Source organism: Rhinolophus sinicus, chromosome 11 (genome assembly GCF_057876585.1).
Source record: "Rhinolophus sinicus isolate RSI-liver-muscle chromosome 11, RSI-T2T, whole genome shotgun sequence".
NCBI lineage: Eukaryota > Metazoa > Chordata > Mammalia > Chiroptera > Rhinolophidae > Rhinolophus > Rhinolophus sinicus.
Genome location: NC_142511.1, coordinates 16,818,800 through 16,833,732, shown reverse-complemented (window position 1 = coordinate 16,833,732; position 14,933 = coordinate 16,818,800). Strand labels below are relative to the sequence as shown.

The 14,933-nt window shown below is 38.4% G+C and overlaps 1 protein-coding gene across 2 annotated transcripts in view; it reads left to right on the top strand.

Annotated features, from left to right (window-relative positions):
• Positions 1-4,789: 4,789 nt before the first annotated feature.
• The window catches only part of RPS6KC1 (ribosomal protein S6 kinase C1), a 140,360-nt gene continuing 130,216 nt past the window's right edge, over positions 4,790-14,933 (top strand). Inside the window, exons 1-2 of one of the 2 annotated variants that reach the window (XM_074322170.2) lie at positions 4,790-5,134; positions 5,687-5,984. In XM_074322170.2, coding sequence (XP_074178271.2) covers positions 5,880-5,984 — 105 coding nt within the window. In that variant the 5' untranslated portion in view covers positions 4,790-5,134; positions 5,687-5,879. The remainder of the gene's footprint in view (positions 5,135-5,686; positions 5,985-14,933) is intronic. The other variant, XM_074322171.2, reaches the window with a different exon arrangement.

Sequence of the window (14,933 nt, the reverse complement as noted above, 5' to 3'; positions counted from 1 at the left end):
ACTCTCAGGTTTTTTAGCCAAAAACGGGTATCCTAATGTTTAATAACCTATTTTGAACTATTGATATAAATTTTTCCTATTTTCAAGAAACCTTGTCTCCTTTGTTAATGAAAACCTCCCAATTAATGAAGTTACATAATCATATGTACATGTACATGACATTTATATATAAATATGGGGTATAAAAATTACTTTTGTTTTTTGCTCTTAGAAAAACAGGATTTGGCAATGTGTGGATTGCAAGGAAAAGCTAAGAACTAAAGATTAAAATCTAAATTTGAAATGTGTCTCAACTCCCACACATGTTCTTCTACTTCACTCTGAACCTCTAAATTCTGTTAAAGATTTCGTTATAACCTCACAACTCGCATAATAAAAATATCCCAGGTTGTCATGGTGACATAGTTCTTTCCCCTGCGGAACCTTGTAGTCTGGTGCAGTGGTCTCCTAATTCCTGATGGTTGTGGAATCTTTCCCTTCTTTTTTTCATACTGTTTTTCAGTTTTCCAGCCAAATATTATTAATAACTCTGAGCCTGCCCGAGTGGTGGCAAATTAAAGATTTAATTTGGAACAGGGCAGATTTAATTAACGGTCTTACAATAATCAGTAAATCAGTCTGGAAAGCTAATGGAATCCTCCATGGGTATATGTTCTGTAGTGGTTCTTGATTAAAACATTACAGTGCTCAGTTGTTGCTAGAATTTCTCATTTATTTCTAAGCCTGTATAGGCTGATTAAATTAAGAACTCTTGGTGTCTAGCTTTTTAAAACAGAGGTACAATGATGGGAACTAGGTAGTCAGGATATAAACTTCAGGTTAGCTGTTCTCTTCCCTCCACCCCTAAGCCCTTTCTTTTCTCCAGCTCTCAGTCCCAGAATGGGTGCTTTGCACATTTGTGAGTTCCTATAATGCAGAGACTCGTGGATGTTACAGAATTGAGCTTAACTCTGACAAATGATCCTGCTGCCTGGCTTGGTCTGTTTTAAGTCTCCTACAATTATCTTTTTTGGGAAGGTATTCAAGAGTAGATCTCAGCAGGAGTTCCTTGGACTCAGAGGAGAATGAAGTGGCTGAGAAATAGAACAGCAGAGGAAAGCATGAGAAAGCTGCATGTAAAAAAGAATAAAACACTCTTTGTGGTTGTCCAATACCCATTTGAGGAGAAAAACCATGTCTTTTGTTTGTCTACATGATGAATAAATAAATAGCTATTTGATGGTAACTTTACCAAGTATTTTGACTTTGCCCCTGTCAAAACTACACATTAGCTAGAAGCAGCATATGTCCTTCACAAAGGCTAACATCAAGGTGTAAGGTATGTATCACTTTATTCTCTTTAATGAATCTTTAGTTCATAAAGAGTTATCTGAGAAGTCTGGGATTCTAGAGGTAAAAAAAGATTTAAGGGAATCTTTGAGCTATTATAATATTTTGAAAAATCTAATAGAAATTGAAGGAAAATGCAAGAAGGAAGCAAAGATGTACTAAAATCTCAAGTTTCTTTGCTTTTGACTGATATTACATATATGAGTTTAATATGGGAACATTTGTTATTTCATTCTGGTCAGAAGCTCAGGTCAGTAGTTATATATCAATGACTTTGGTGAAGAAGATAAAACAAATAATTATACTTAATGTATATAATTAGATTGGCAGGGGAAAAAATCTTTAGAGCCTTGGAGTTCATGCATTCAGCAAATACCTCTTATCTTCCAGCCGCTGTGACAGATACTGAGGGTAAGAATCTGACGGGTAGTCCCCATCTTTAAGGAGCTCACAACGTAGTGGGATAAAAACATGTCAGCCTAAATTACTGTATTTCCCTGAAAATGAGACCTAGCTGGACAATCAGCTCTAATGCGTCTTTTGGAGCAAAAATGAATATGAGACCAGGTCTTATTTTACTATAATATAAGGTCTTATTTTACTATAAGACTGGGAATATAATATAATATAATATAATACAATACAATACAATACAATACAATACAATACAATACAATACAATATAATATAATATAATATAATATAATATAATAAATACTGGGTCTTTATTAATTTTTGCTCCAAAAGACGCATTAGAGCTGATTGTCTGGCTAGGTCTTATTTTCGGGGAAAGATGGTAGCTTATGTAACATATCACTATCCTTTATGAATTGAATCGTGCTGTAGTGCAGATGTGGGATAGAGGCATGGGAGCAGAGAGGCAGGAGTGCCTAATTCTCCTTGAAAAAGAATACAGGGGCTGTGAAAGAGTGCTTTAGAGAGAAATTAGTCCTTGAGTGGGCTGGTTCCAGAGGCTGGTTGGGGGTGGTGTGAGGTAGGGATTTCAAAAGAAACATGGTTTGAAGATCTGGAGGTGCAAATTTGCAAAGGATTTGGCTGAAACCCAGAGAAATGAGACTGACAGGTGAGCAGGCAACAGACAACATGGATTCTAGAAACTATGACAGAAATGGCAACAAGACCCACTGAAGAGTTTTACAGAGGAGTGATATAATGACATGGTTTTAAAATAAATAATTTTAATGGGACTATGAAGGATGGATGGGAGGAGGCTAGGAAGACCAGGGTAGTTTTTACTTCCTTAAAAATTTAAAAAACATTAATTGGGGTACAACATACAATAAAGTGCAGAATCTTAAACGTTGAGCTTGATAAATGTTTTCATGTATATGTGCTTATGTAACCGTTAATCAGATTATGAACTGTTCCAGCAACCTAGAAGAGTCTCTCATGTGCTTCCCAGGCAATACCCATTGTACGTACTACCCCTCACCCCACACTCTATGGAGAGCCATTATTCTGACTTCAGTTGCTATAGATTCGTTTTGTTCTTGAACTTTATATGAATAGAATCATAGAATATGTACTCTTATGTCTGCCTTCTTATGTTCAACATTATGTGTGAAAGATTCATCCTTGTTGATGAATGTAGCAGGAGTTCATTCTTTTTAGTTGCTCTGTACATTCCACTGTATGATTTTTATACCACATTTTAACTTATCCATTTTACTGCTGATTGACACTTGGGTTGTGTCAAATTTTTGGATCTTATGAATAATAGTGCTTAGAACTTCCTTATGTGTGTCTTTTTATATTGGATATATTCACTTTTCTTGAGTATGTATCCAGGAATGAAATTATTATTATCAGTATTTTTAACTTTAGTCATTCTGGTACTACAGTCTATTAGGTGGATATTTGGATTGTTTCCATTTTGGGACTGTTATGAATAAAGCTGCTATAAAAATTCACACATATGTCTTTATGTGGACATATATTTTCATTCCTAGGAGTGAGATAGCTGAGACATCTGGTATGTGTACAAGTATGTTTATAAGAAACTGCTAAACTGTTTCCCATGTGGCTGTATCATTTTGAATTCCCACTGGCAACCTATGCAAGTTTCAGTTGCTCCTATCCTTGTCAACATTGGGTAGTGTCAGTTTTTAAGATTTTAGCCATTGTTGTAGTTCTAAGGTAATATCTCATATTTTAAAAAAAATTGAGATAAAATTCATATAACATAAAATTCACCATTTTAAAGTGTACAGTTCAACAGTTTTTAGTATATTTGCAAGTGTGTGTAATCATCACCATTATCTAATTACTGAATCAATAGTTTTACTTGTTATAGGCCTATTCAGATTTTTTTTTCTTGAGCCAGTTTTGGTTTTGGCTTTGGCCAGTTTGGAAATGCTTTCCTTTAGCTCTTTGAACATATTTAAAATAGCTTATTTAAAATCTTCATCTAGTAAAGACCAACATTTTGGCTTCCTCATGGGCATGGTTTTTATTGATTGCTTTTCCCCTATGTATAGGCCATATTTTCTTGTTTTTCAGGATGCCTCATTATTTTTTGTTGAAAACTGGACGTTTTGAATATTATAATGTGGCAACTCTGGAAATCAAATTTTCTTTCCTTGGGGAGAAGGGTGGCTCAGTTGGTTAGAGCGCAAGCTCTGGGCACCAGGGCTGCCGGTTCGATTCCCACATGGGCCAGCGAGCTGCGCCCTCTGCAACTAGAATGTAGTCAATGAGCTGCCACTCAGCTCCTGGGTAGCCAGATGGCTCAGTTGGTTGGAGCGTGGGCTCTCAACCACAAGGTTGCCGGTTCAACTCCAGCAAGGGATGGTGTGCTGCACCCCCTGCAACAAACAACGGCAACTGGACCTGGAGCTGAGCTGTGCCCCCCACAACTAAGATTGAAAGGACAATAACTTGACTTGGAAAAGTCCTGGAAGTACATACTGTTCCCCAATAATAATAATAAAAAAGTCCTGTTCCCCTTCCCCAATAAAGTATTAAAAAATGTTCTTTTTCTTTCCTCCCGCAACTGGACCTGGAGCTGAGCTGTGCCCCCACAACTAAGGTTGAAAGGACAGTAACTTGACTTGGAAAAGTCCTGGAAGTACATACTGTTCCCCAATAATAATAATAAAAAAGTCCTGTTCCCCTTCCCCAATAAAGTATTAAAAATTTTTTTTCTTCTTTCCTCCCCGGAGTTCACTGCTATTGCTTGACTAATTCCTATCTCTCGTTTCAAGAGTCAGCCATAGTTTCCCCTTTATCAGAAAACCTTAGCTAATCTTCAATTCTGAATTAGATGTACTCTATAGCACTCCATATGTACATCTGTCATCGTACTTGTCACAATGTATTTTAATTGTTTTTTCCTACTGGATAGCACTTGAGAGCAGGGATTCTGTAACTCCAATGCTTAACTGACATGTCTGGCATGTAGGAAGTGATTAATTCAAATTTAATAAATAAATGACAGATTTAGGCATTTGTAGACTGAGAAGGAGCTGGTAGTCAGGAAGAGATTGCAGGCAGAAAAAGCATAGTTGGGATGTCATTGATGGAACAATGTCTGCCAACGAAGGTCGGTTTCAGTGCACAGGTGGAGTGATTAGTCTTAAAAATGAAGTAGGGATCTGTCTACATCTTAGATAAGAATACAAATGTGAGAAGAGGGAGGGATTGTTACTAAGGGCTCCTTCAAATTTTTCCCCTGTAAAGAGGCAACACTGCAAAGGGTAGGGAGGCAAGCCGAAGAGGAATAGAGGACTGAAGAAAATGGCAGACTTGGAACGACTTATGGAGAGAGAATCCTGATCAATGAAAGGTAAAGGAATTGCCAAGTAGTGGATAGCAATCAATTGAAACTGTAGCTTTGAGAGGTCGTGTGATTTTTTAAAATTTTATTTTCCTTTCAGATGCAAGCTCCCGCTTTTAGAATCGAAGGGAACAAATGTTAAGATTGATAGCGTTGGGGTTTGCCGTGGAGGTAGACAGGTGGACGGGATTCGTATTAGAAAGAAGGAGGGGCTATGTCTGCGAGAATTCAGATGTTGCTGTGGGTATTTAAAATGATAGACCGCGAGTAGGGAAGGAAAGATGCTGGGCTAGCGCATCTTCCATCCCTTTAGGACTCCAAACAAGCGTGTACAAAGGCTGGGTAGGGCTGTGGAGGACCAAGCTCTCACCGGTGTGTCGTGCCTACAACAGCTGTCACAAAATATAGCAGTGACAGAGTTAGCGCACTACGAGACTCGGTGAGGACGACTCAGATCTCCTCAGTGACGAGAGCGGCGGTGCGACCACCTGACCCTCGCCGACGTGCCGGGCTCAAGCCCAGATACGGCTCAGAACATAAAACGAGATCTTCTTCTCCCAGGATGCAAGATGATGCCTGACCCGGAAGCTCCTCTGCCGACCCGGAAGCAGAGCTGTGCGCCGGTGGCGCTGGTGGAGCCACCGCCCCCTCGCCGTTTCGCCGCCGCTTGGGGAACCCGGAGACCCGCGGCGGCGGGTTACCCTGATGTTACCCCGCAGGCGGCGGCGGCGGCGGCGGCAGAGGTGGCGGGAGGATGAGCTCTACCCGGGAGCGGGGTGCCGACCTGGCCCGTTTCTACACTGTCACCGAGCCCCAGCGACACCCAAGGGGCTACACCGTGTATAAGGTTACCGCCCGGGTGAGTGCCGATGTCGGGCGGGGGCAGGAGCCTGAATTGGGACCCGACGGACTGGCGTGGGGACCCTGTTCTGAGGGTACCTGACCCCGGGTCATAGCCGAGCGGGGGACTGGGTGGGCCGGGATGTGCGCGGAGGTGGGACTTCAGGAAGGCGGGGCAGGGCTGGATGCGGGATGCCCGGGATTCCGCTGGGGAAGGCGGCCGTCGGGTTTCTCATTCCAGGGTGGGGCAGAGATTGATGCCTTTTAATTCATGACTCAGCCCCCATCCCATTTGGACTTTCTCTTCGGAGGCTGAAATTTGCAGAAGTGGTTTTGCTCGCTTCCGAGGGATAATGCAGAGTCAAGAAGTAATTTATGTATCGTTTGATTTATGTAATGGGTGGTATTTCTTGTTTCCACCGTTCATACAGCGTCAGGTTTGCTCTGAGGCAGACAGACTGTAGAGAAGGACGTCAATGTGAGGGCCACCAGCCTGGGATCTTTGTCTGTCTTTTGGCCTTTGGTATTTCATCGTTTACAGTAGGAGACATGAGAAATTCTAGTTAAGATGTCGTGTGTGAGTTGTCTTGAGGGCACATTTAAAAGTTGTGAGTCTTCTTTACAGGAGCTAACCGGTCCAATTTGTAGTACCCACTTTGTTTATTTTTCGTTGCTTTTGCTCCTTTTAAAGAGAGTTTGCATCTCCCTTCTTGGAAAATCAGAGTAATAAAATTAAATACGTCTATATGTATGTAATGTATGTATGAGTATGTATGTATATGAGGCATTTTGTACACATCATCAGTTGAACCCTAATTTTAATGACGAGGAAACCGAGGTTCAAGGAAGTTTCCTAACCCAACTTTACATTGCAAGGCAGTAGCACATCTGGGATTTGAGGCCACTTCTGCTTAACTCCAAATTATGTAAAAGGTTAAGAATTAACTTTGTCATTACCATTAGTTGTTAAAAAAAAGAGAGGTACAGGTAGCAGTAATAATATGGTATACGTTTGGAGGATGTAGTAATTGTCTGATAGAGAGTCAGGAAGGAGGCCTTGAGAAGAACCTTGAAGATTAAATAGATTTAGAGAAGCAGAGTTTGGGATGTGGGAGTGGCACGAGGCATATGGAAATGGTGCAGAATTGAAACAAATGTGAGAAGACGGGATGAGCAAGTATATTTAAAGATATTAAGATACTGCAGGGCACTGTACTGAGAATAGAGGGAATTTTGCTATTCCCTGTGTAGATGTAGTGTTAGTTGCAGGCTGTGTAAGAAATTTTTTTAAGGTTAAGGGGCCCTTATTACACCACTCTTAAAATCTTTGTAGTCATTGGGCCCTTCAAAAATCTAGACTTAGTTTCCTAATATAATTTATGGAATTAGAACGATTTTCAACATAGTGTTTCCCTCATAGCACCCTGTTCATTCTGTATTATAAAAGTTGCCACATTTTTTTTGTATTACTGTTTATATGTCTATGTTTCTAGTAGATTTAGAGCAGGTCTGTATCACTAGTATGTTTCCTTTTATAACACCAAAGGCAGTGCATGGCACACAGTGCCTAAAAAACATTGTGGAATGTTTTCCTCTCTATTCTAGGCAACATGCCGAATAAATGTTTAGTTCCAGGCACTAAGTGCTGTGAGGGATACAAGGCTGAATAAAGCATGGACCTTCCTTTCAAGGATACTCAGAGTAGAAGAGAGTTTACTGGACTTGAAGAAGCATAGTGCAAGATAGAAAGTGTTAAATGTCAGAAGAGACTATAGGAAAGCTATGGGATTTCACAAGATAGAGATTGCTTCTGGTTCAAGGGATCAGGGAGCATGTACCAATTAAGATGGGTGGTGAGAGGTGGGATAGAAGGAGAGAGACAGGTGGAAGGGAGAGAGCCCAGAAAGGCTTGAAGGTATGACTGGGTGGGGAACTTATATAGGTAGCAATGATAATGGTAATTTTATTCTTTACAAAAGGGAAGGTTAACCCAATTCAGACTTTAAAAATCTTTTCTTAAGCTGTGAACTATTTGCTGAGCTTTTATGACAACATAAATTAGAACGTAAAGTAGAACGTTGCCTTTGAACTAACCAAATCCATATAATATGCATGTTATATATTACTGCTGTAGTTATTTGAACTTGAAAATTGTTTACACTGCCTTTTTTCTCCTTGTAAATGTTTCTGTCCTCATTTATTCCCTATGTTACATATTTTAATTTTAATGTTTGAGGGTCAACATAGAGATATACTAAAAAAAAACTGTGCTTAATAGTATAAAACAAGTAAAATGTTTATTATTTTTTGAGGTGTAAGGAGAAAAACATCTTTTCTCAGGAGAATTAACCAGGTAAGCAGTGCTCTCCTGAGAGAACTTCATGAGATACAAACTAGGAATGCCTTCTATGTTTCCTACTTCTGATTTACTTTTAGCTTTAAGGAATAATCTCTATATTCTTGATCTTTATGGAGGAGTAGAATTAGAATCATTGGAAGTACCATTGTTAAATTTTGGGTAGCATAAGAACTCTTTCATCTTTTTAAATCTCCTTTATACTTTTTTCTTACAGTTCTCTAGAACCTGGCAGGTTTAGATAACCTCTGGCCAGTTACAAGCTTGTTTGATAGATTTCCTAGTTAAACTCTGTGATGCTTATTAATTTTTATGTAAAATAACTACCTCTGTTTAGAATTCAAAAATTCTTTTGTAGGTTTCCTTTAAGTCTTTAGTTGAAGGAGACAGATATAAAAGAACCATTAACAATGTTTGGTTGTTTCATCATGCTGAGTAACACTGTAATATTGTATTTATATTGTAATATAGATTTATCAACAACATTAAGTGAATGGTGATTCTTGCCTGCATTTTTTCCATGAGTATGGATAGCAGAAGGTATGCCTTTATTTAAAAGACAGTGTTGCCCTATGACTTTATTTTGTTTATATTGAGGCAAAATTTATATACAATAAAATGCACCAATTTTAAATGTACAGTTTGATGAGTTCGGACAAATATATATAGTTGTGGCATCACCACAACAGTTATCACTGCAGAAGTTCCCCCATGCTCCTTTGCAGTCAGTCCCTTCTCCTTACCCCCTTTCCTTAGGCGACCACTGGTCAGTTTTCTGTTATAGATTAGGTTGTATTTTCTAGAAATGTATCTAAATGGGATTATAAAATATGCACTATTTTTTTTTGTTTTGGCTTCTTTAACTCAGCATGAGTGTTTGAGATTCATCTATGTTGTGTGTTTTTATTCTCTCTTATTGCTGACCAGTATTCCATTATATGGTTATACTGCCGTGAATCCATTCACCTGTTGATGGACAGTTGGTTTGTTTCCAGTGTTTGACTATTATGAATAAAGTTATTATGAACACTTGTATACAAGTCTTTGTATAGACAGGTCCTTTTGTTTCTGTTGATAGTACATAGCCTTGTTTACTGTCGCTTTATACTAAGTCTTGAAATGAGGTAGTCTAAGTCCTCTAACTTTATTTTTTGGCTAGATTATTTTCATTTCCATATAAAGTGCCATAATCAGGAAACAACGGTTCCATCATTCTAAAAAAACTCCCTCATGCCATCGCTTTTTCACATTCCTCTCCCTTACCTCTTAGCCTCTAGCAACCACTGATGCACTCTCTACCAGTGTACTTCTGTCTTTTTAGAGTATCAAGTCAATAGAATCATATGGTATTTCACCTTTTGAGACTGTCTTTTGCCCATTTTTTTCATTGGGTTTTTTGTTTTCTTACTGTTGAGTTTTGAGAATTGTTTATTTGTTCTGGATGTAAGTTTTTTTGTCAGTATGTGATTTGCAAATATTTTCTCCCAAATGTGTAGCATATCTTTTAATTCTCTTAACAGTCTTTTGCAAAGCAAAATTTTAAAATTTTGGTGAATTTCAGTCTATCATTTTTTCCTTTTATGGAATGTGCTTTTAGTGTCATGTCTAAAAACTCTTTACTAGCCCCATGTCACAAATTTTTTCCCGTGTTTTCTTCTTGGTGTTTTATTTTGGTTTCTACGTTTAGCTTTATGATCCATTTTGAGTTTATTTTTGTATAAGGTGTGAGGTTTAGGAGGAGGTTCATTTTTTTTTTTTTTTGTATGTGGATGTCCAATTGTAACAAAGTACCATTTGCTCAAGAAACTAGCCTTTCTTCATTGAATTGCCTTTGCACCTCTTTCAATTAATTGGCCATGTGAGTGGATCTGTTTCTGGGTTCTCTGTTTTGTTCCATACCACATTGTTAATTATTGTAGGTTTAGAAGTCTTAAAGTTAGGTAGTATGATTCCTCCAACTTTATTCTTTTTTTTCAGAACTGTTTTGACTGTTCTAGTCACTTTGCTTTTCCATATAAATTTTAGAATCACCTTGTCTATATATCTACAAAAAATCCTGATGGGATTTTGATTAGAATTGCATTAAATCTATAGATCATTTTGGGGGAGAATTGACATCTTTACTATGTTGAATCTTCGAATCCATGAACATAATAATATGTCTTGTTATTTAGATGTTCCTTGATATCTTTTATCAGCATTTTATAGTTTTCAGCATACAGATTTTGTACATGTTTTATTAGATTAATTCCTGAGTATTTCATCTTTTCATAGCTGTTGTAAATCGTGTTTTTTTAAAATTCAATTCAGTTTTCAATTTTTCATTGTTAGTATAAAGAAATTTGGTTCATTTTTCTGTTGACCTTGCAACCTGTGACCTTTCCAAGGTGACTTACTAGTTCTTGGAGTTTTGGTAGAGTTCTTGTTTTTTCTGCATAAACAATCAATGTTGCCTGGCAAAAGGGATAGTTTTATTTCTTCCTTTTAATCTTCTATTTTTCTTGCCTTATTGCACAATGCTGAATAGGAGTGGTAAGAATGAATATCCTTGCTTTATTCCTGATCATAGGAGGAAAGCATTCAGATTTTTTTCCTCTTAAGTATGATACTGTGAAGTTTTTGTGTATGGGTGGCAGCATATTTTAATTTTTAGTTTTGTTAGCTTTTTATTTTGAAAGTAATGCATATTCATAAACATTTCAAGTACTAATTTAAGTTACTTTAAAGGAATAAAAGAATCCACTAAATTTTAAACCCTTAACCTCTTACATTATTACAAACGGCCAGTGTTAAAGCAGTGAGAATTATTAGAATTCAGTTGTTTAAACAGTAGGTCCATGAAGATTTTTTGAAGAAATACTTGGTTTTGGCTTAATTTGGAGATATTTTCAGCAAATAGAGTAATCATGGGGGTAGGGAGGGAGATTAGTTTGTTGTAAAATGTATTTATGCTTACAAATTTTGAAAAATCATGGCTCTCAAGTTCAGTTTTTTCTAAATTCTTGTTCTGTTCTACTCTTTTTTTTGTTTTTGACTCTTAACATTGTTTTGTAGAAGACTTATCTCATATACCAAAAGTTTTAGTAAGGGGGTTTTAAAAAATTTCTGTTTCCATCTTGTTTATTGAGAGCTTGTATGCCCAGATATTAAGATTTTATGTTAAACTGCAAACTTTCTTTAACATTAAGGATTTTGATTTCCTTGAACCTTGATTGGAAAGTAGTTTACCTTTTTTTTTTTTTTTAAGATTTTATTGGGGAAGGGTGTGGGAGCAGAGCCCCAGAAAGTAGTTTCAAGGCTCTCGGCCTCACGTGGAGGAGTGCTGGCTCGGGTAGTAGATGGCCGTCAGCTGTAGCCAGTTAGCCAATTAGCCGCCAATATAACTGCTGCGGCTACGGAGGAGAGTGAAAGAGAGTCGTCGGTGGGTTGCAGACAAAAGGGACAGCAGGTCGCACGTCCAGTGAACCCAGCCTCCAGTGAGACCGTAGTGGTATGACTCCCCTACCTATGGCTCCGTGGGTGTTCCTTTTCGGCCTCACCATATCCTGAGTTCTTGTATGGGGAGCGGGAGCAGAGACCCCGCAGGGTCCCCCGCATGACAAATAGCGCAGCTAGCAGGGTCTCCCGCACGACAAAGGGGAACAGGACTTTATTGGGGAACAGTGTGCACTTCCAGGACTTTTCTCCAAGTCAAGTTGTTGTCCTTTCAATCTTAGTTGTGGAGGGTTCTGGTTCAGCTTCAAGTTGTTGTTCTTTCAGTCTTAGTTGTGGAGGGCGCGGCTCAGCTCCAGGTCCAGTTGCCGTTGCTAGTTGCAGGGGGCACAGCCCACCATCCCATGCGGGAGTTGAACTGGCAACCTTGTGGTTGAGAGGACACGCTCCAACCAACTGAGCCATCTGGGAGCTCAGCGGCAACTCAGCTCAAGGTGCCGTGTTCAATTTTTTAGTTGCAGGGGGCGCTGCCCACCATCCCTTGCAGGACTTGAGGGATTGAACTGGCAACCTTGTGGTTGAGAGCCCACTGGCCCATGTGGGAATCGAACCGGCAGCCTTCGGAGTTAGGCGCATGGAGCTCTAACCGCCTGAGCCACCAGGCCGGCCCAGTAGTTTACCTTTTGAGGGTGCTATACTAATTGGCAAAATTTTAAGTGAGAAAACAACTTCAGCAAACATTTATTGAGTACCCAGAGGTAACTTGCTGTTATAGCTTCTTTATTCTCTCTTGAGATTTTGGGATTTTAATAATGTGGAAAGCAGCAATTCCTTACTTTCATAAAAACTTGTTAGAAAATTGAATGTCTAAAATTTGTCCCATTGACTTTTATCTATCTAATGTGGGAGTTTTAACACTCCAAAGAACTAAAAAAATGTAGAATGTCTAATTATAGTTTGTGCAGGTGCCGTCTCTTGGGTCCAGACTACCTGGCTGGTGGGTGAAAACCAGCCCAAATATTCTTGCCAACCAGTTACACCTGCAGCCCTGCAGGGAAAAGAGGGAGAGACGAGATGAGATGCAGGTGATGGGGTGGGAGGGAGGTTGAGGTTGGTATGGGAACCCTCGCCTTTGTGAGCTGGGCGCTTGGAGGTACCTACTGTTCTTGCCAGAGTTATTGTTTTATGTGTATGAAATGTAGTTTAAAGGTGTCAGTATGTTTATATAAAAGTAGGGATTTTATGAAAGTCAAATGTCTGAAAGTAAGGATTGCACGCATTACATTGATGAATGTGCCATTTGTTTTACCTGATCGCCACAATGGGAACTGCTCAGTATAGTGTAGCCCTACATTTTTATCTATCCTATTATACCTGTCCAACATTTGGACGGTCTTGTCTTTGAAAACTGAAGGGGGGGCGTGTTCCTGTCCCCCCCCCCCCCCACATGTTTGATTATTTTTACCTTGACACTTAGTTTTTTAAAAAATGTGTTACTTTTGTAAACATTTTATCGTCTAAGTTCTGCTGTTACCCTAAACTAGCAGCTTAACACGAATAGTGAAGTAGCCATCAGAAAACTTGACATAATAAATTGCTCATAAAAGTACCTTCTTAAAATGTATATTTAACCTTATTCTACTTGTTTCTAAAGGGACTCATTTTGTGATCCTCTATTTGTCGGAAATATAACAGTTAGATTTGAATAACTTTTACAGTTTTGTTTTCCAGTAGCTATCTCTTAATCTTACAAAGAAGACCATTCTTTTGGATATATCTGAATCAAGAGGGTGATTTCAAATCATTGTTATAATGGTAATTAGGTAAAAGAGTGCTTTTGACTGGGTTTTTAAGGAAACTTGGTCATATTTACTAAGTAAATAAAACAAGTTAGCACACTGGAAAGGATTTAGAGGACCTAATGACGGTATAATCTGTTGATTATTATGGGCCTGAGCCTAGGCCAAGCCACAGTGTCTGGTCCCTGTTCTAAAGACAGGCAAAAGGGCTCATTTTAAGGTGGCTTTTTCTTTGGTTTATTAGTGAACTAGGTAAAAAGCAGTTCATGGCTAGTGCCAGAGCCAGTATTCAGATCCCTTTCTTAGTTCTTTCTGTTCTGCCACAGTGCTTCTTCAACTTCTATTTTTTGGTGGATTTACGTTTCTTCAAAAAGAGTTTACTTAGTGGGCATGAGGCACATTACTCCTATAGCTGGAATTTGAATCTCTAGGAGGACTGATTTGGTTTTGTCCTGGAAAGAGCACTTTGTTTGGAATCATGGACTTGTGAGATCCAGTCCTGCCTCTTGCTGATTAATGTGCTTAGTTTGTTACTGTGTGCTCTTGACCTTGGTTATCCCATCAGGCAGGATTGTTGTGATGATTGAAGGAAGGGAAGGATTTACTTTCTTACTTAGCACAGTAAGAGACGGTTACCTTTACTAGAGCCCTTATTTGTTTTCCTAAATTCAGGTTTGCTTTTGGCATTAACAGAGGCAGATGGGCAGTAACATTTCCCAACAGTGTTCCAAAGTTTAGTAGGTGTTGCACTAAGTAAATAAAATAATAATAAACAATATATGATAAAAATAAAAAGTTGAGTGGATAGATGACCTTGGGAAATACTATATATCTTCCTTTTGGAGATTTACCAGGCATGGTAATGTAGTATATATTTCTTTTTTAAACAAAGGTAAACTGAGTTCATCATTAATCCTTCCCTTTGAGATCTCTAATTTTAAAGAATACTGGTATTCCAGGCGGCAATGTTGGTGAAGCACTGCTTGAGGGTAATAATTTTCAGGATGACTTGGCAATAGAATTCTCTATATATATCTTGAGAATTCTCAAGATAAATATAATACTTCACTGAGCCATTGGTAGTTAACGCTTGCAGTGGAAATTTATGAACTTTAAATGAAAGATATCACTGCTTTAAATTCCAACTTTTGAGGAATTTGTTGGCTGAATGTTATGACAAAACATTGAAATCTACAGGGTGCATTGAAATATTTTTATTTTAGACGTGGTATTACTTGTTAAGATAATTGCTACTATAGCATTAAAAGTTGTAAATATGTGGGTCTGAGGGCTCAGTTTTGTTCATTTTCAGTATTATCGTATTCTTAAATTTCTCATTGATATTCTTATTTTTCATCAGTTTTGCAGTTCTGCTGAAGAG